The 22518-nt window shown below is 42.8% G+C and overlaps 1 protein-coding gene across 1 annotated transcript; it reads right to left on the bottom strand.

The window, feature by feature from the left end:
• Positions 1 to 682: 682 nt before the first annotated feature.
• CHST7 (carbohydrate sulfotransferase 7) lies at positions 683 to 19093 on the bottom strand. The gene is made up of 2 exons (XM_048859415.2): positions 17314 to 19093; positions 683 to 1220 (listed from the first exon to the last, which is right to left on the bottom strand). Exon 1 carries the CDS (start codon positions 18757 to 18759, stop codon positions 17341 to 17343), a length of 1419 nt encoding a protein of 472 aa, XP_048715372.2. The 5' UTR covers positions 18760 to 19093; the 3' UTR covers positions 683 to 1220; positions 17314 to 17340.
• Positions 19094 to 22518: the final 3425 nt, after the last annotated feature.

Raw genomic sequence — 22518 nt, 5'->3', positions numbered from 1 at the left:
ATACTAAGGCATTTGCAGGCATGGAAATGTCACAGAAAGTCCACAGCCTTAACAGGCACTGCTATGCGGGTAAACCTTTGTAATATAGACCTGGCCTGCTTGTTCAAACTGAGAGAAATACATGTCCATTTCAGATTTGCATTCCATAACAAAGCTGCAATGAAAGGATTTCCAGCAGCATAGGCAAGGGCTAATTCATCAGCTTTCCGTGGGAATTCTAGGCTATTAGTCCTAGCTTTTTTGTAAGACAAGCTCTTTGTAAGACTTAAATCTGGAGCCAAATTAAGCCTCAGATCGCACTGAATAAATGCCCCATAGCCTTAACATTCTTTTAAAAGGTTTATACAGTACATTAACAATGAGCACTGTGAAATCCCAGCTCTCAGCACCAAAGTGTTATTTAAGGTATGAGTTATAGGCAAACTTGAAGTGGATTTTAGCTTGGCATTTCACTAAGAGCTTAACAGAAGGGTCAGAACCTCAGCTATGCCAACTGACACCAGTTAGCAGCCCTGAACTTTTTTCCCTCCTAAACAAACAGAGGTTTGTGCATTTTCTTGTAAGAGCATGGTGTGATGTGACTGTGCTTTCTGTGGATTCGGTCACAATGCAGTAGAAATGGAAGCAGCACTTCAACTGTTTTTCCCCCCCAAGGGAGAGTTTGTATAATCAAATTCACAACTTACTATATAATTTACTGTATTCAGAACTCTAAAAACACAGTCCTGGTATTAGGATAAAATTCCCCATTACAGGGTGGGGAACCAGAGCACTTAAAAAAAAAACTTCACCATTTAGATCTGTGAAAGTTGTGCTACAAATCTGAAGTGTACAATACTACGCTTACAAATACTGAGTTTTTGCAATGGTAGATGATTTGTCCAAGTACTGTCAGTAACTTTAAAAATTTAAGTCTCCTTGTTGCCAGAAAAAGCACCTACAACTGACCACAGACTGGCACCTTCAAACTGTAAAATAAACCACTCCATAGTGGAGGTTCATAGTTGTCCATATTGCACTGTCATATCCTTACTGGAAATGAAGTCATTGTGTCCACCTGTTTTAGATGATTAAAATTTGTTCTGCTATGCAAAACTGTACAGTTGTTAGCATTAACTGAAGTTCTGAAAAGATGTGGAATGTAATCTCTTCAGGGATGAATTTTTCTTCACAGTCCTTGGCTGTACAGTAACGCTTCCTTCCAATGTCTGCAATTCAAGCTATGGGAGGGGGGAAAAAGTAATACTGCATTAGAACATTGTTTTTGCAATTATCAGCTTTCAGTATTCTCAAAATAGAAGGCATGTTAAGAGAACAGTGTGATCTTTTTTTAAACTAGGAATTTTAAGCTTGTAGCTCATAAGTTCAGTGTTGTAATTACATTAAGTAGCAATAAATTGTCAGTAAAATATACACAACTATAAAATTTTAAATGGGGATGGCTGAAGAGAAGAAATCAAGTTACAATAAAATAATGTGAAAGCTAATAGTATGCTCTGAACAAAAGTAAAATAATTGTTGCTGTATGTATACTTATGTACTGTCAAACTTTAACAGATGGATTTAGCGATATAATTAGTTTCAATAATAACCCAAGTGCTCATATTAGCTTATTCATACATGCAAGACTGCCGCCACTCATCCCTGTTCAAAGATCTAACAATATAAGACCCTCAGTGGATCAGTAAGATAACAAAATACAGACCAGGAGGAGTATGAACAAGTATGCCTATCATAAATGGACAAAATACACTTATGAATTTACTCGTACTTTAATCATTTACATTTATTAATTTGGAAACAGGCCTTGTCAAATGACAAGTACTTTATAGATATAGTAATAGGTTTGTGTTCTAGTTCGCTATTAACTTGAAGATTTAAATAAAACTGAATATAGACATTGATTCTACTGTTTTCATTTTAATATTGAAACAAGACAGTCTGCTGTGGAATGAGAAATTGCTTTGTTTCACAGAAATTTCGTACTATAGTAGGTAAGAATTGAAGGGGAATGTATGCTCTGAATTCAGTGAGTAGATATGCTAAACAAGGGCACAAAGTTGGAAAAAAGTTACTGTTCTTGGCTATACACAAAGAGAGAGAGTGCTTGCTATTCTGTCAACTCAATACTTTAGAGGTCTTGTTTAAGTACAGAATTTTTTAAAAAGAAAAGGAGGACTTGTAAAGCACTAAGCAGAACCCACTGCAAATTTAAATAAGCTCTGCCCAGGTCATAGGACCCCTCCTCTCAGCTATATTGCAAGACCTGTCCTAACTTCATACTGAATGAGTAAGCCCCTTAGTTTTCAGTTTAAACTAACTTTACTGAAAAAAAGCCCAGGTTTTACAGAAGTATTATTCATTTTTTCCCTGATTTTCACCTTACTTTTATATCAAATATATAAAAAATAACTTATTAGGAAAATGCAGTACATTGCAATAAGATATGTATCATGATAATACAATCGTCTGTGTGTATATGTAAAGCTGCTTGTAGAAGTAAGGCTATGTATTAATCTAGAAGATACACACAAACAGACATGCACGCAAGCTCTGAAGTGTGTGCACGTCTGAATGTACTGATGAATCTCACGCCCACCACAAACATTTCAAGCTGTTAGCAGTATAAGTTTAAATATCTGACACTGTAATGGTAAGAAAACTAAAGTCTGTATCAGAATATGTTTCAGGACATAAAGAAGTATTCAAACCTTTTAAAAAATAAAAACAGGAGAAAAGGATGAAGTTGAGTGTATGCCCTGCAAATGGTATGGCCCAATTATTAAATGTAAGTATTTATAGGCTAGTCGTTCAAAGTCTACAACAGTGAACTGTTTATTCAAATGAAAAGTTTTATTTGGGGATTAGGGATATATTGTTTTCTTAAATTTAGAGGTGGCATTGTGTTTTGAATTCTGTTTTAGTTCTGCAGTAAATCACACTGAATTCCATTCATCAAAGCATTAATCTACTGAATACTTTCCCCCCGTCCTTCCGTCCACCAAAATAAACCCTGATATTTACCCAGAAAAATTAATAGATTTTCCACCAATTTTCACCTGTTTTGTTGTTGTAGTAATAAATTCCCAGGAAAAATTAAATAAAATAAAAACGGAAAACGAAGGGCCTTAAGAATGAGGGAGGAGGCCTTATAGTTACCACACTGGCTCTTAGCTAAGATGGTCAGGGATTCAACGCCATGCTCTGGGTGTCCCTAAAACTGACTTCTAGAAGCTCGGACTGATCATTTTATAAATTACCTTGTTCTGTTCATTCCCTCTGAAGCATCTGGCACTAGCCACTGTCCGAAGACAGGATACTGGGTTAGATGGACCGTTGGTATGACCCAGCGTGGCCTTCGTTATGTTCTCGTTCACTATGCACCATCCACAGTGCATAAGGATTTGCTGAGTTACAGTGGTAACTCCACTGCTTTTAATAGTAGTTCTGGGTTTATATTTGGAATTACAAACAGAATTGGACCAAGCATGAGGCAGGGATCTTGTCCAGCTTTCACAAGGAATGAGGCAGGTGTGCTGCATTACAACAGTAATCTAGGATCATGTAATTCAAGTCCACACTGTAACACATACAAGGGAGAACAGCTGAAGTTCTGCATGTAACATCAGCTTTTCTATTTCCTCGCTTTCAAGTGCTTTACTTTGCAAAACTAACATTATCTTTCCATAGGGTTTAAGGAATACTTTCACTGCTATTTGCCTACACACCATAAGAAAGCCAATGCCATTTTCTTGACACTGTTGTGCTCTATGAATGAATGGTCAGGGGCTCTATGCTCCCACAGCTTCATGCAGAGAAGTCAGTGGTGGAAGCAAGTGCTCCTACAAAGGATGTGCAGAAACTCTGGGGCAGGCAGTAACCAGCCCTTACATATTTCACCGCACCATCATCAGTAAGAAATAACCAATAAGCAGTTGTCTAACATTTGTTGCACACTAATTTCATAGTGCTGCAATGGGTGCAGAAAATGAGGTTACTTGCTGCACTGAAGTTACTTGCACAGAAAATACACAAATTCACTACATTTTCCGTACTCCTGTATTTAGCTCCACACACACATGCAGTGCAGCCCATGTCACTCAGAATACTGGGAGGTAGTTAAAGAAAACACATATGCCAACCCCTGATTCAGCTAAATCTATTTTTTTTACCCTAATACTCATGGTACACCTACACTTCGAGCTGGGGGAGAGAGTCCCATCTTGGGAAACATGCACACACACACTAGCTCTGACTGAGCTAGTGTGCTAAAAATAGAGCATGGTCTCAGAGGAGTGAGTGGCAGGAGGGGCTAGCCACCCCAGTTATGTACCCCCCACTACACTCAGCACATAACTCAGGGAGGCTAGTCCCACTGCTCACTCTGCCGTGGCTACACTGCTATTTTTAGCATGCTAGGATGATCAGAGCTAGCGTTTGTACATCTCCTCAAGCTTGGAATTATACCCCTAGCTTGAAGCATAGACAACATGCCCTAAAAGGCACTTCTCTTCCCTCAATGCCACCTTTTCTGCCAAATTTCTACTTTATACCACACCCTGCTCAGAACTAGGCTTCTTTTAGAATAAAATTACAAGTTTTTTCATGGGCAGAGCTTTAAAAACAAATAAAATCATGCTTGCGCTCTGCACAAACATGAAAGGTGAACGTTTCAGGAAGCTTTAAACAACTGAGAAGGGGGGTTATTATGCACATGCCTAAGCAACTTCAGCTATTCATGGTAGCACTCCATCTATAATGCAGCTACCATACAAGGAAAGGTACAGGCTGTCTGTACCCTACAGTCTATACTGAAAACTTTTGCCAGTACAGCTACGGCGGAGGTGTGATTTCCCCCCCGCAAATGTGATTGACATAACTATGCCAGCAAAAGACCTAGTGTAGCAGTTACACCAGCAAAAAAGTCACTTAGCTGGTACAGCTTATTCAGTCTGGGGTGCAAGCATAAGACATATTGGCAAGAATTCTTTTGCCAGTATACGCGGTCTCTCCCCTATAAGAATTATAGCTGTACCAGCAACCACATTCTACTGTAGACAAAGCCTACATTAAAGCTTCTCTTGGGCAATGTTCAGATACTTAGAACTATTAACCTGCCTCATGATTCAGCCAAACTGGTGTAAAGATTCTATGCAAAGTAAATAGGTGGTAAAACACTAAGAGTTATTGTAAGTGGAATGCACATCAGACCCAAGTCCAGTCCTTACACAAATAAAACTCCCTGAGATATACACTGTGAATTTTGCTTGAGGAAATTCAGAGTTAAGGTTAAACGTAAAAAGAAAAGGAGTACCTGTGGCACCTTAGAGACTAACCAATTTATTTGAGCATAAGCTTTCGTGAGCTACAGGTCACTTCATCGGATGAAATCCAAATGTGTTAACTATGCATTTTCATACCTGAAGGTACCCAAACAACCTTAACTCACACTGTGACACCATGGGGGGGAGGGGGGAGGAAGAGATGGAATGAATGTCCTTATGTTGATTTGTCATCCCAGATTAAACTATTATATACTAAAGTATGGTTATTGCATAGTGTCACTACAGGCAGAGGTGATGGCATCTTAGCATGTTTAGATTTCTTTTTAAGTGTAACCTAAACCAAAAAGTTCTAGGGTGTTATAATGCTTGTTTTTGGAATAATTACAATATCTCTGTAATGTTTTTATACTTAAACTGTTATGTACTCAACCTTAACTGCAGTCAACTCCAGCTTACCTGGAAATTAAGACACTATCTTCCACGGAAGAGCCATTAAGAACCCATGCATATGCTCGTTGAAAAGCTGTTTTAGGGCAGGATCGCTGCTTTTGCCAATGTTCAGAGTTCCAAGTGGCAGTACAAGATCAAACATTTGCGTCCGTTAACCATACCCCTTAACTGAAAATTATTCTAGCTGCTTCATAATAAAATACTAAATAAGGATTCTTTACTCCCAACAAAGGCAGCCTGTACTCTGCGTGCTTGGGTCATTGTTTCCAACAGAAGAGATTACAAAATATGTTTTCTTTTATTGCAAGTTCAGCCCAGCTATTCAGAACCATGGGCCATTTGCCCATACAATTATGACATCCACAAAGCCATTCCTGGGCCAGTAAGTGGGCTGGGCTATGTTTCCAACAACATTCTGTCTCCAAATCCTTACTCATTCAAGAATGTTCCCACAACAGCCTCTGGGGCATCTGACTTCTAAAACCAGAACTCATGGTAGGAATTTTTAAGAGTTAGATACAGGCATGAGGGAACATGTTGGAATAACTCCAGGCAAACTCAATTTCAGTTTCAAAAGTAAGCCCAGCCTGTTGACAGTCTTAAAATGGCTTATAGGTAATTACATACTTTGTTTAGCCCCCAGTCAAGAGCGCTATATATTATGGAAAATAAAAAGCAGCCCAGGGTGTTACAGTACAAAAATAACAGAGGCTTTGTGGCTTTACAGCTGCTGAAGTAGATCTAGACCACAAGCAAAAGATTCAATCTACAGTGTCACTAATACAGACTGTGAATGGCATCATCCTTAGACTGACAATTAGAGCTTAAATTTTAAGCTCTTAGAGGAGAATTTTGACTAATGCAAGTATTACTTATATTTTAATCAAGAGGTTTATTGGAAGGCTTAACTTCAAATTAACAAGTTTATGATCCAAAATGTAACCTACGACTGAAGATTCCCTGCTTATTGTGAAATACAATAAGCATTTTGCATTTGTATTTGACCTGAAAGTAATCCTAAGTCACTTGTGTCCATTTTGTATAAGTCTTCATCTTCATTAAAGACACAGAAACCTTTGTGTAGAGCCAGTGTAGGCATAAACAGACTAAGCAATTGCTTAGAGCCCCGAGCAGCTCAACAAGCCCCCATTCACTTTTTATTGTGTTATGAGGGGGGAGGCCTCCAAAATATTCCTGCTTAGAGCCCCCAATGGGCTAGTACTGCCTCTGTCTTTGTGAAACAGTGAAAACCAGCTTTAAGCAAACATCTCTTTTCAGAGACAAAATTGGCTCATACAAACCCTTAACATACTTATCTAGTTATCTGAGAAACTGACAGTTCTTATTTTAACTCAATAGCTCTCCCAGGCTTACGTTTCATGAAATACTATACTGTCATAGTAAGTGAATTAACGAAATAGAATTTAAAACTTTGTCAAAACAAGAAATGAAATATTTAATGAGACTTTGCTAAAATTAAGGCCTTCAGTCAGAGGAGATGCTAATAGATTATTTTCCAGTTAAATCATAATACAATATTTCCCCCAGAAGGACATACCTTACAGTTAGTTACTCCTGATCAAATGTAGTTATATACTGTAACTAGTTCAGAATCAGCTTCTGAAAAGGAGCATTCACTCAGGTCATCCTCCTCAAAGCAGCAGCTGCATTAATTGGGGAGAGTGAAGGAAGAATCCCAACTCTTCTGCCAACATAATTTAGGCATCTTATTTATTTTTCAGAAATATACATTAAAAGAACATTTAAGGTTTCAAAATTAAGCACTCCAAAGTTAGGAAATGCCAGAAGTGAGGTTGCCTCTTGTAACATTAATGTGCTCCCCCTTGTGCATCTCTCTTTAATTAAAGAGAACAGGAAGACTTGTGGCACCTTAGAGACTAACCAATTTATTTGAGCATAAGCTTTCGTGAGCTACAGCTCACTTCATCGGATGTAGCTCATGAAAGCTTATGCTCAAATAAATTGGTTAGTCTCTAAGGTGCCACAAGTACTCCTTTTCTTTTTGCGAATACAGACTAACACAGCTGCTACTCTGAAACCTCTCTTTAATTACATGATCACATACCATTTTTCTCCCATAGGACACCTGCCTCTGTCAGTACACAGGATGGATAGTGCACTGTTAATGAGTGGGTAGTTGTTCAATATTTTATTTTCTCCTTATCGTTGAATGTGTGGCTATCGGCCGTATTTACTACACACTATTCACACCCTGCTCTGGACGCAGAATTATTAATTTTCTTGTGTGCTTTTCTATGATGCTCAGCACTATAATATCCAAATGAATCACCCGCTTTATCAATCTATCTTCACAAACCCCTGTGAGACGAGGGGCTGGTAATCATTCCTATTTTATAGATTGGGAGCAGATGCACCAAAAGATTAACATCAAAAAGTATCTATTCCTTTTGGGTGCCCAATTTGAGATGACAAAGTGCAGATTTTCCAGAGTACTTACCATGATACAGTGCTTTATATACTCAAGCACAGCTCCCATTGATTTCAGCTGCACTGCTGAGTGCTCTGCATGTCCGCTAATCAGACCACAGTGTCAAGTTGGGCACCCAGAAAAGGAGTACCAGTTCATCAGTGACCACCTGTGAAAAGTTTAGTTCAAGTGATTTGCCAGGTATCACACAGTAACTCTGTGGCAGAGGCAGGAATAGAATTCAGTTCTCCACGACAGCATTCAACTGCCTCAACCATGAGCCCATCCTTCCCTTTCTGCAATCCCCTACTTTATTTACTACACATCTTTCGACTTCTGCAACAAATGAAGCAGGGGTACTACAGACAACAATCTCCTTCACCACACAACCCTGATTCATCTCCAGAGCAGGTCCAATCTGTGTACTGAATGAGGCAGGGGTCCCGTGGGGAAAAAAAACAACAACTAGCATCACAGAAAGGGGCTGAGTTAAGATTGCACAATCTTAATTCTGGCTTTTTCTAACTTTTGAGTGCTTGACTTTGCATAATGTTCTTTTAACATAATTTGTGTCCACTACTATTATACTATATATGCACATTTTGAAAAATAATTGATATCTTCTTATCAATTTACACATACCACCCCCCTCAAAAAAAGAAATAGACTGGAGCCTCTTCAGGCTTGTAACCAATAGCATTTTAAACAGTAAAAGCTGTACACAGTGTCACTAGTCATATTAACCTAGGTTTTAAAAAAAGCAAACTGAAAAAAGAGAGAAATTCCATCATGTGGCATCATATTGACACGCAGGTGGTTCATCAAGAGGACTGGAACCTTTATCTCCACCACACAGACCCCTGCCCCTTGAGCTAACAGAGTAACTTATAGCAGTGATAGGTTATCATGTGTGGACTAGAACTAGAAGGGGGAGGAGAGAAGTTTGCCAGTGGGTTTTATAGATATTTGCTGACAGCAGAGAAATTAGGAGATTCAGGACTCAGGTTCCATTCTAGGCTCTAAAGGTTCCTATGTTCTAGTGGGCAGAAAAATCTGCTTGTTTCCCTCAAGACTAACCCCTTGTGCCCCACCACCTCCAACCTATCCCTGTCCCAGTCCTGTCTCTTCCCCACCCCTGACTCCATACCATTTTCCTTATCTACCCAGTCACAGTCTCCACTTCTCAGGCTTCGATCTTGTCCCAGTCTACTTGCCCAGCCAGTCCTAGTCCCTGCCTCCAGGCTTGCAGTCTGCATCCCAGTCTCTCACTCACCTCTGCCCCAACTACTTGTTTCAAATCTCTTGCCCTTCCAGTCTGAGTTCCCTGCTCCCCAGGCTCCTTGTCTAATCTCAGGGTCTCTGACCCCATGCCTGGCTCCCTGTCCCAATTTCTTCACCCAGCCAATCTCAGCTCCCCCCACACTCCTACACTGGAACATTTCAGCCCAAGTGGTTGAAGTTTGACAACGCTATAAGTAGCTGAAAACAGTGTCTTTCTTATAAGGGGAAATGTCTGGCAACCTTAATAACGTGTGCTGTTAATGCCATCTAGAATAAAATCATCTTCATTTCAGTCAAGCAATGCAAGATAAACCTGGCTGTGAAGGGTCAGCACTCAGTAAGGTGGTAATGTAGGTCACTGTCACAGCTTAACACACCAATACTAACAGCTAGAGTTTCTTGGCACTAAATACAAAGATAAACATGCTCTCAGTACTGAGAAGTTATTCTGTCTTTGGCCTGTTGCTGGAGCCAAGGCTGCCAGATGTATCCCTCTAAAACAGAAGTAGTAATGGATCTCCCGCTCATAAAGTGCATTACATTAGGAGGCTTTTGATTGATTAAAAAGGGCTATCAATTTAAACTGAACATTAAATGATCCAGGTCAAGGGAATCTCAAACTGAAAGAGCCAGGATTAACAGAAGTAGGATCTTGAAAATTTCCTCTGTCAAATCAAACCTGTCACTGACAGTATTGCTCTTCCCATCCCCTTCTCTAAAATGGTAGATCTCTTTCAAGTTTAATGCAAGTGGCAAACCAACATTTAATACAGCATGTGGCTCTATTCTGAAAAATGATCATGGGTAGGTCTACACAGGGATAAAAGACCCGCAGCACAGCCATGGCGGTCAGCTGACTTGGGTTTGCAGGGCTAAAAACCATGTAGATGGTCACCCTCGAGTTTGAGCTCTGGGACCCTCCACCCTCTCAGGTCCCAGAGATTGGGTTCCAGCTAGAACATCTACACAGCAATTTTTCAACCTTGAGCCGTAACCCCAGAAGCCCAAGTCAGCTGATCCAGACCAGCCATGGGTTTTTTTAGGACGCACCCTATTTCAAAATAGCACCTACTATACTTACTGTCCCTAACAGCCAGCTTTAGTGACAAGTTTTTAATTCTTTATATTCTTGTTAGGCTTACAAAGCCAATGCATCTCAGAAAATATTCTGTTTATTTTTAGCATAATTTTTCCCCCTTCTGAAATATAGTTCCATTGCATCAAGTTTGCATAAGTGTCTGAGGGCACAGATTTGGCCTGCTAAAACTTTTAGTGTTGATATCTGAGAAAAGGAAAGAACTTAGTTTGACTCTGGGCCTTTCTTTGAACTTGCAGGGTTGACGGGGGAAAAATAATCTTTAACTGTTCAGTGAACACATGCAATATGAAAACCATTAAGAAATGAGAAAGTCCACTGTCATTTAACCCTTCTCAGAGGAAATCAGTATCATAAATTTGTACATCTTTGCATTTATCAGGAAACATATAAAAATACTACTGAACTATTAAGAGAGTTTCCTCTGTTCTTGAAATACACCAGCATATTGCATGAATTTCTACAACTACCACCTGAATATTGATCTATGAAGTGCCAAACTAAAACAAAGTAAAATGAGGGGTAAATATTGCTGTCATTGGAGTTTCATCATTTACACAAATGTGTATCAGTACAGCAAATCATACAGTACCCTAGATTGTCAGTTTAAATGTGCAGATACAGTAACTCCTCACTTAAAGTCGTCCCGGTTAACGTTGTTATGTTGCTGATCAATTAGGGAACATGCTCCTTTAAAGTTGTGCAATGCTCCACTCTTACGTTGTTTGGCTGCCTGCTTTCTCCACAGCTGGCAGCCTCCCTACGCCCACCCCTACCCCCCAGCGCCTCCCGCCCGCCAGCAGACCCCACAGATCAGTGCCGTCCCCCTCCTCCCGCCCCCGGCAATCAGCTGACTTGCAGTGTTTAGAAAGGAGGGGAGTGAGGGGGAGCCTGCACACCAAGTCCTCGCTCCTCCCTCCAAAACGCCACAAGCCAGCTGATTGCTGCGGGGGCGGGGGGGGGGGGAGTGAGGACTTGGCGGGCAGGCTCCCCCTGCCTCCCGAACGTGGCAATCATCTGGCTTGCGGTGTTTTGGAGGGAGGGAGGGAGGGAGGAGCGAGGACTTGGCCCACAGGCTCCCGCTGCCTCCCGAATGCGGCAAGCCAGCTGATTGCCCCAGGCAGGAGGGAGGAGCGAGGACTCAGCTCATGGCAATCAGCTGGCTTGCGGCATTTAGAAGGGAGGGGGAGCCTGTGGGCCAAGTCCTCGCTCCTCCTCCCTCCCTCCAAAACACCGCAAGCCAGATGATTGCCGTGGGCAGGAGGTGCGCAGAATCCTTTGGAAAAAAAATATTTCCCTGGAACCTAACTCCCCCATTTACATTAATTCTTATGGGGAAATTGGATTTGCTTAACATCGTTTCACTTAAAGTCTTACACTTAAAGTCTTCAGGAACATAACTACAACATTAAGTGAGGAGTTATTGTATATTGATTGTGTTAATGCATATGAATCAGAGTCTAGATCTGAAGTCTCAGATTTGGAGTAAATAAGTATAAGGTAATATTTTACCAACAGGTTTCAGAGTAACAGCCGTGTTAGTCTGTATTGAGCTGTAGCTCACGAAAGCTCATGCTCAAATAAATTGGTTAGTCTCTAAGGTGCCACAAGTACTCCTTTTCATTTTACCAACAGTTATACTGCTTGAGTTCCTACATATCTGAAGACAACTGCATGACAGCTAATCATTAAAGCAGATGATACAAATTATCCTTTGAACATTTATCAGTTTTGTTCCTGTTTTCCCATGAAATTGTATATATAAGCTGTTAATGCATTACATATGATGTAATGCAAGTATGTTGTTCCAAATCTCAGCCTAAACTGCTAAAATCTCATGAATTTGGCACTGATCTCTCCCTTCTAAGCCTGTGGAGTTTAAATCAGCTATGAAAAGTGTTTATGGTGCCACCCCTCCATCTTAGCGACCAATTATACTTTTTGTTAAACCATACCATTCACTAGAATTGGGATTTTGCTTTTTTTTTAAAAAATGAAAGTAAAATCTCTCCTATGAAGAGCTAAAATGGTGCAAAACAAAGTGTCTCAGCAGTAATTCTCAGCTGTTCTCAGAATGCAATTATCTGTAGCTTCCCACCATCTCACTTTCAGCAAGATCCACTTCTACTTAATTTGAAAGTTCTCAAATACTAAAACTCTACAGCGCTAGTCCCAATTTAAGCTTTGTTCTTAATCCCCTAAATCAGAGTAGATAAATATCAATATTCTTTGTTAGCTGACACTATATTTTTGTGCTCCACACTCAATATGTAAGTTTTCAGACTAAGCAGGGTATGTTGCAAACAGGTTGAAAGACACAATACATCTTCAAGGGAAAAATTCACAGCATTAAATGCATCGATGATGAAGTTTTCAAAAGCACTTTAAGTGATTTAGGGCCCAGATTTTTAGAAGTATTTAGGGATTGCTTCACTGAGCATTGCAATGCCTAACTTATGAGTCTATGTCTCATTGGAAGTCAATGATACTAAGGGTCCTAAATGCCTATGTTGTTTTTGAAAATGAGAGTTCAGATCCTAACTCAGTTAGGCATTGCAACACTGAGTGGAGCAATGCCCAAATACCTTTAAAATCTAGTGCACAAGTCTTATGGTCTTTGAATGTGACTTGTACTCTTAAGACCTAGATGCTTTTGAAAATCCCACTCTTAAGATTTTGAGCTCTACAAACTTTCTTCAATTATGTATATTGCCTAGTATTGGGTTCAGGACATTTAGAGTAATTGACATTAAAAACAGAAATGTGGAATGTTAACAGCTCATGTAGTTATACTGCAGAAATCTTGCAGGACAGACTTTCACAGTGGAGGAAAAAAAAAACTACAAAAAGAATACATAAATACTCAGATAAAGTGTAAGGACAGGAAAATACATTTAAACTGATCACTAATAAAATAAGGAGCAGTGGTGTTAATGAACAAATTCAGCTGAGGATGTAGAAAGGACTTCAATATTGAGGACAAGTCAGACACTTGACAAATTTATCTATGCCAAATTCAATAGGTATTTGAGTGAAAATTAAACAGTTTCTGAAAGATATCTATTTTTCTATTGGATGCAACAGGTTAAGCTGGATCACTAGGCAGATTATGCTTCAGTTTTAGTCATAGTGACTTTAGAGAATGTGAAATTTTATGTTTTCATTCACAACAGTAGCATAGCACTCTGCTCACTGATCCTGATCCTGCAAGGTGCTGAGCACAGTCAATTGCCCCAGGAGAACTGAGTATTCTGATACTGCAAGGTGAAGATCCCTGGTTGAATTTGTTACAAGTGACTCAGCCCAAAATTGCTGAGGTTTTTGATGGAAAGACAGAAATCCTTTTTGACCTTTCAATATGCAATAAAGTCTTACCAGTTTCTGCTCAGCACATCAGTACAAGTTAGGTAGGGTATATACATGGACAAGTTTTAGAGTGAGGTGACCTAATATGGGTACTGTTCCTCTAATAAAAGGTAAAATATTACTTAAGAACCAATTTCTGTTTGCACACTCTATGCAACCTGACTGCAATAAGGCTGCACGAGAACACAGAAATGGCCCTCAGGCTATAAAATAGGTCATTTCAGTACAAAAACAGTAAAAAGGAAACTCAAAACATGCTTGACAGAGTGAAATTAAATAAATTCTCAAGAACATTTTTAGGATATATTCTCCCTTAGAAGCATGCTTCTGCCAATAATACTAGTGTTAAGATTAGATCTTCCCCTGCAAAAGTGTATTAAGTAATTCTTTCCAGTGCCACATACCAGTCACGAAAACGGTCTACAATGTAATTAATTCAAATGCTCTTTCAGTAACAGTAACTGTAAAAGATTTCTTTTGAACTGCCTTTATTTTCATCACTTTACATGTATAGTTTTATTCTTGATCCAGGATTATCCCCGATTTGAAGTTCACGGTCTTATTTTGTATCTGAGGGTTACATATAAATGCGAGTATAACCTTGAATGCCTTTGAAGCTTTGTCTAAATGCCATCAGATTAAAAAAAGGAAGAGTCTAACAATTTAAGGATCCAATTCTGTGAAATACAACTTCCCTCCCCTTCCCCCAAATGAAAATATACCCTAGTATGCAAGTTCCAAAAAGTTCAACTGAAACCAGTATCTTTAAACTCAAACTGAATCCTAAAAATGTTAAACAAACTTCAGGGTAGGTAGAACTTGCCAAGATTGGTTTGTCTTAACCTTGTTAGGAAATATTTGTAAATTGTTTGGGTGCAAATTTACCAGCTGAGAGGATGTTATTGTTGGGATAGGATGTGAGGGACAGAATCCCGTGCACTGCTGCACCCTGTGTCAGGCAGGAAGTTAGGAAAGTAAAATGTTATTTCAATTAATGCAGAGAACCAAAGTTGAAATATCAAGTATCCACTTTTCATTCTCAGAAGTTTTTACAAGATAGCCAGAAGAATGTGAGAGTCACACTAGATATGACAAACCAATTTTAAACATTCCTACATTAGGAATTTTGTAAAGAGAATTTAAGAGTTCCGATTAAACAAACATCTTCAAACCCCTTGCTGTAGCCAAGTGCTTACTCCACTCCTGTGATCACCATCTACAGTACTAGAGACAAATACAAGGAAGTGGAAATAGCTCTCCTTCCCTTGACTTCATGCATCTCCCACATACAGTATTAGCAGTGCTGTACTATAATCCATATAGAGAAAGATTATCTCCAGCCCAGTCACTAGGTTATTGGGTGAGTGTGAATGGAAGCAAAGCCCTTCTCAGGTGAAGACACTTTTCTCCATTGTAAACTTGCACCCCAAGCAGTTAAAAGGTCTGTTGGGCTTTATAAAACTTAATATAGAATATAAATTAAAGGCTTAACCTGTTGTGTGTTCTTATGAAAATAGTTTAAATTCTACTTAACATTTGTAGTCTTAAGGAATCATATGATAAAAGAAACATTAAAACCTTATATTAAAATTAGGATTAAAAAAAATGAAGATATGACTTGTTTAGGATGTATATTTATTCTTTGCATTTCTCTTAATTTAAGCAATGAAAAGAATCAAAGGAGTTACGTTTTTGAATACTTCAGTTTCATACGATCTGGGATGTTTAATAATTGTTCCCATGTGAACTTTTAAAAATTCTAGAAACATTGGTTAGCTTTAGGTTTTTAATAAGAGCCTGCTTTTACAAGATGTAGATGTAAGGATAAATTAGGGTTGACATCCTCCCTTCAATGTACAATGCTTTCTAATTCCAAAGAACCATGAAGTGGCACTTACTTACTAGTTTTCACTATCCAAGACAAATGAAAAACAAGAAAATTGGGATAAGTTATTATAAAGCTTTTTCAGTTTTAACTTAAGATGCTACTTTTACCAGAAGTAAGGAGAGTATTAGTTTACTTCGACTGGGATCTCTCAGTTGACGGTGTGCCTTTAACATCAGATGTGGTCCAATCACAAATCCATCAAGAAAAAGTCTCAAGAGGAAAGAGTGAAAGTACCAATTCTTGGAACAGTTTAGGACGAGGTTTGCTAAAGCCCTGGGGAACAGAGATCTAACTAGATCTGCTCCCATCAGATTTGGGGAGGGTACACTATAATGTCTTCCTGCATCCCAACTCTTTTGCTTGTAGTCTAGGGATGTTACATCCCTAACCCAACTGCTGCATTTTTCTGACCAATATAAAGTTGCAGAATGAGCTTTCACTTTATTAAAAAAAAAAAAAAAGTTTACAACTCTGTTGCAAAAATAACCTTGCAACCATGGACAGAAATATTGCTCCTGGCCTGAAACAACAGCATTGTAGGAAGAGTAACTGTCCCTATTAATCTCAACAGTGCACTAACTCTGAAGCTTAACAGTGTTCTGGCCTCATTGGAGTGTGTGCAGTTAGGTGTGTGACAGTCCCAAAGTCAGTGGGGAGTGAAGTCCAGTGTGAATGGAGAGTAACTTCATAACCCTGGCCCACTTATCTTAATTAAAATCTAACCCAGTTCTCAACACAGTGAGGGGGGGACACCCTCCTCCAGCTCAAAATGCACTAAGGATGAAATCCTGGCCCCACTACAGTCAACGGCTACTCTTTGAGGTGGTGGTGTCATTTCCATTTCGGGGAGCCAGACCCACACTAGCACTGACTGAACTTGGGCACTAAAAACATAAGTGTAGTCAGGATGGGCACCCAACAGTTGCAGGAGCTGGCTGCTTAAGTATGAGCAGGTAGGATCTTACTCCAGCGGCCAAGCTATCCCACCACTTGCATGGCCACAGCTACGGGTATGTCTACACAGTAAAGAAAAACCCACAATTGGCCCACTGTAGCTGACTGGGGCTTATGAGGCTGTTTCATTGCTATGTAGACTCAGGTTCCGGGACTCTCCAACCCCACAGGGTCCTTGAGCCCTGGGCTCTTACCCAAGGCCATACATCTACACAGCAATGAAACAGCTCCCTACCCGGGGAGTTAGCTGGCCTGTGTCTAGTTGCTGTGTAGACCTCATCAGTTCAATCAGAGCTAGCGAAGGTGTTTGGCCTCCTGCCAGAAGTTACGCCTCCATCTCCAAGTGCAGAGGTGCCCAATGGTGAAAGTCCCACGGACTTCAACAGAGACAGGCTTTCACCCCCACCCCTTTCCTATCCCTAGGAGCGGGATTCCACCTGTCCTCCTCTCCCGCCCCCCAGCGGGGCCTCTCCCCTCTCTCAAGGGGAGGCTGCTGCATTATTGCCCGGGCCCTGTAGGTAGAAAGATGGGGGAGGCGTGTTACCTGCATGTCCCGTCCAGGAGGCGGCCGCTACCTGCTGCCCCCCTCCCGGGCTCCGCCGCCGGGCTCGGCGCTGGGCGGGTAGGACAAGAGGCTCATAGCTTCGCCGCAGGCGGCCTCCACCTGGCGCACCTGCTCCCGGCTGAGCCGCTCCCGCCAGGCGTGGATGGCCTCCCGCGCGTCCCGGGCGGAGATGAGGAAGGGCCGGTCGGAGGAGTAGGCGGCGCCGCGGGTCATGTTGAGCACGAAGCTCTCCATGGCGGGCGGCACGGGCAGGCCGGCGAAGCGCAGCAGGCGGCGCAGCTGGGCGCGGGGCTCCAGCACCAGGTCCTCGTAGCGCAGCTGGGTGTAGCGGCGGCGCAGCCAGGCCGGGGCGCGGCGGGAGGAGAGCAGGTCGCGGAGCCAGGCCTGGCAGATCACCTCCAGCGCGCCGCTCAGGAAGAACTCGGCCCGGTGCTGCTGCGCCCGCATCCCGCCGCCCAGCGCGGCCGCGGGCAGGCGCTGCCGGCGGGGGAGCCCCCGGGGCTCGGCGCGGTGCCGGCTCCGCAGCACCTGGATGCTCTCCCGCAGCAGCGCCTGCTTGGCCTTGAGGCGGGAGTTGTGCACGGCGCGGGGGTCGCGGAAGAGCTGGATGACCCGCAGGTTGAGGCCGGGCTCCCGCAGCAGCGGCAGCAGCGCGCCCAGCTCCAGCAGCCGCACGTCCTTGATCACCACCACCGGGTACTTGCGGCACTCGGCCTCCAGCTCCCGCAGCCCGCGCGGCGGGCAGCTCCGCTCGCAGGCGGCGCCGTCGATCAGGCCGATCTCGTGGCGCGGCCGGGACGCAGCCGGGCAGAGCGGGGCCGAGCAGATCACCTTGTTCGTCCGCCAGCCGAAGAGCCCGGCCGTGGTGAGGTTGCCGCCGCCGCCGCCGCCGCCCAGGGCCGGCGGGTCCCGGGGCGCGGGCGGGGCGGCGTAGAGGCGCAGCACGGAGAAGTCGCAGCGGAAGAGCGAGCGGAGCATGTCGCGCAGGGCGCCCTGCAGGCTGAGCGCGTCCGCCGGGTACAGGGCCTGCCACAGGTGCCACATGGGCTCGTACAGGTAGAAGACGTCCGGGTGCTGGTTGAAGAGCTCCCCCAGGAAGGAGGAGCCCGTGCGCCAGGTGGCGTGCAGGTAGATGTGCCGCTTCCCGCCGCCGGCCTCGCTCCCCTCAGCCGTCGCCCTCTTGCCCTCCGGCGGCGTCTGCTCCCCCTCGCCCTCCTCCTCCTCCTCCTCCCAGCCCCACTCGCCCAGCGCGTCCTGCAGGCTCGGGCAGCGGGGCTGCAGCGGCGCCTCGCCCGGCCCTCGCCCCCGGCCGGCCCCGTAGTCCTGCACGTAGGGCACCAGGAGCAGCAGCAGCAGCGTGTAGAGCGCCAGCAGCAGGGCGAGGCGGCGGTGCTGCCCGCGCCACCGCCACCGCCGCCCCTTCATCGCCCCGCCGCGCTCTGCTGCCGGGCAGCGGCGTCTGCAGCTAGCCGCCGCCGCCGCAGTAAGGAGAGTCCTGCCCGTTGGAAGGCGAAACTTGGAGGAGGGCGGCGGCGGCGGCGGCGGCGGGGTGTTGGCTTCGTGGGTCCCTCCCCGTCTGGAAAAACACGCCCACGTGCCGGAGACTCCGCGGCTAGAACAGCAAAGAGGCCGCTGCCCCCGCCTTCCTTCCCCATAGCCAGCTGTTGAAGCTCCCCGCAGACCGACAACTGCCCCTGCTGGCTGAGGAGCCGCCTCGTCCTACCTATCTGGGGCTCAGAGACTGCAGCCTTCACTGGCCTCTTTCTAGAACCAGCCCAGGGGTGCTGTCTTGAAGTGGTTTCACTCATCTGCAAGGAGGGTTTATAATTTTGTTCGGTGACTTTCAGCACCACCACTATACAAATTGTGCCAATGACACTGAACCTGCCCTTTCTTCTGCATCTCTACCCAGTAGAGAGAGAGCATTGGTGGCCTTTTTACTAGTGAGAGGGGTGAGGCTCTATCAATGAACCCAGAGAGAGAGAGGACTCACACACTCACCAGAAATGATTTTGGAAGGCCCAGGGGTTCTGCAGAAAGGTGCAGGGTTGATTTAAAACCTTCACAAAAATGGGATGCAAACCCTTTTTCTGATACAAAATTGATACCCTTAGAGTAGTGATGGGCCTAATCTGGAACCTCAGATCCAAATCTGCTGCAAACTTGGGGAAAGTTCCGATCCCGAGACAAGCTTTCTAGCTCACACAATCCTCTACACAGCATGTACAGAAGAAGGTGGGGGGGGGGGGGCAGGTATTTAAAATAATATTTCTATCTGAAAATTGAATAATTATTGTTACAAGTAAACAACTACATGATTATATCCTAATAGAGGAGAAACATCTTTTTCGAGCTTGTTGAACTTGTTTCATACGCTACACTGGGGGGAGCTCACTTGCCTCCCTTAGGCCCTGCAAGGGAACGTTTATTCCAGGAACAGCAATCAAAGAGATGAGACTGAAGAGGCAGTGGGTAGGCATGTGGTCTTAGGAACAGGAAGGGCATATTGATCTCTAGTAATGTTGCTCTTGTGCTGCCCACTCCGGAGACCTTCTAAACCTTAGTAGAAGCTCAGGAACCCCCCGCCCCCCTTCAAATTGTAAAGGGATTTAGTTTTATTTTTAGGAAGTAGCACTGGATGCACAGCAGGTAAGAATATCTCCAAAAGACTGCAAAAATATTTCAGATTTGGTATGGGGGGGGGTGTTAAATCTTAAGAGAAAAAATTTGCTACCATTATTGCAGTTCCAGAATTTTTCACTTAAGGATAGTTTGACATGAACTGTTGGTGTAAAGACCATGGTCCTGATTGCAGAGGTAAAGATTCTGCACTAGCAGATTCCAGTGCAGGATCTGGGCCCAAGTGAGAAATGAATGTTGTGCTTTGATTCACATCCATTAACCTTATTGGATTTGGACTGGGGAGAGAAAAGAGGGCACTCCAGCCCTGCTGGAAAAAAAACACCTATCAAATGAATTTATATGGGAAAACAATTTGTGTCACTTCTACAAGGGCTAACTTTTGCCCTGGAGATTGACTACTCATTTGAAACATTTGTATAAAGGTCTTCTCCTTTCTTCCTTCCTGCAATTACTTCTGTTATGGTCTCTCTAATGTTAACTCTCTATAACTCAGGTTGTCCAAAATCCAGCTGTTCATTTCATTTAGGCCCTGATCATGAAACCTCTTCTGTACCGGCAGACCCTTTACTGAAGTCAATGTGATTCAATATGAACAGAGGGGTCTACCTCCATGGAACAGTTTTGCAGGATTAGGGGCTTATTTTTGAGGAGTGTGGTTGCTACATTTTATTAAATTAACCATTTTTCAAGAATTTCCATTTATTCACAGAGGCAAGATCAAAAGGCACTTGAAGTGATAAATTCATTTTGTGGCTGCTGTAACAAAGAACATTTACAACCTGAAACCTTAGCTTTACTCTGATTACATTTCGATGCTATGACAGGTAATTTCTCCTACTTCATCAGCAGTTGAAAATGGATGCATAACACACTAGTTAATAAAAATGGATTATACCATTAAATTAATGAAAAAAAAAAAAGGAGTACTTGTGGCACCTTAGAGACTAACCAATTTATTTGAGCATGAGCTTTCGTGAGCTACAGCTCACTTCATCGGATGCATACCGTGGAAACTGCAGCAGACTTTATATACACACAGAGAATATGAAACAATACCTCCTCCCACCCCACTGTCCTGCTGGTAATAGCTTATCTAAAGTGATCATCAGGTTGGGCCATTTCCAGCACAAATCCAGGTTTTCTCACCCTCCACCCCCCCCAGAGTGAATTTGTGTGGGGGGGTGGAGGGTGAGAAAACCTGGATTTGTGCTGGAAATGGCCCAACCTGATGATCACTTTAGATAAGCTATTACCAGCAGGACAGTGAGGTGGGAGGAGGTATTGTTTCATATTCTCTGTGTGTATATAAAGTCTGCTGCAGTTTCCACGGTATGCATCCGATGAAGTGAGCTGTAGCTCACGAAAGCTCATGCTCAAATAAATTGGTTAGTCTCTAAGGTGCCACAAGTACTCCTTTTCTTTTTGCGAATACAGACTAACACGGCTGTTACTCTGAAACCTGTCATTAAATTAATGAGGTACTAATTAACAAATTAATGAATAATGTGGGATACAATGTTTACAATTATTCTGTGTTTGTTGACAGTTGCAGCTACCATTTTAAAATTGATGAACCTTATATTTTCTGTCCTTGGGCTCATTCCCTGCCACCATCAAATACCCTAATATTTGTCCCTTGTTGACACCTCCCCATAAAGCATGGTAGATCTTCCAAAGCTGCCTACCACCATTTGGTATAGCCCCCCTCTGGCTAATTGACACCTTGACACTTCAATTCCCTTTCTCATGGTCCATCTCTTCTCTCTCTAATAAAACAAACTCATTTGACTAATTGAGTCTGTTTCTTCATGTATCCTGGTCTCTGAAATGTAGTTATTGTTCCCCTCTTCCTGACTGTCTTAACACTTAGCAGATATTGCATCAGATTCTACTGTGTGATACACATGTATCACCTCTGCAATCAGCAACATTACACCCATATACTGACAGCAGAGTTTGACCCATTATATAGATATTATAAACAACTTTATATATAAACTGTAATCTGCTATGAAGTATTCTGTCTGCTTCTGGAGGAAATACATTAAACAAAATTATTACACTTTGTGTGTGTGTGTGTGTGTGTGTGTATAATATGTGATTAACAAAACTATTAAGAAGTGGAGTCAAACAAACAACACATGCTTTTGTTCTGTCAGTGAGACAGAAGTTTGGTCCCCAGCAGCCTTCCCCTGACCTGTATCAGGAAAGTGTTAAAGTGGTAACATCTTACACTTTTAAGGAGTGTTGAGTGACAGGACTGCCGCAAACAAGACTTTGCAGACCACTAAACAAGATGGGGGGGGGAGGGGGTGTTCAAGAGGGAGTCCGTTGGCTACATGCATTCCGCTGTTTTTATTTGTTATTATTGCTGAGTTTAATAAACCCTATGGGTACAATCATGGCCCAAATGAAATCAATGTGAGTTTTTTGCCATTGATTTCAGTGTGACCAGGATTTCACCCTAGATTACAATAACCTACAAATAAAAAAAAAAGTAGTATGAGGGAGTGATAACTATAATACAGACCAGTTGGAACT

This window comes from Caretta caretta, chromosome 1, assembly GCF_965140235.1.
Source record: "Caretta caretta isolate rCarCar2 chromosome 1, rCarCar1.hap1, whole genome shotgun sequence".
Lineage (NCBI taxonomy): Eukaryota > Metazoa > Chordata > Testudines > Cheloniidae > Caretta > Caretta caretta.
The sequence above is the reverse complement of the archived record's forward strand: the minus strand, read 5'-3'. Positions and strand labels throughout refer to the sequence as shown.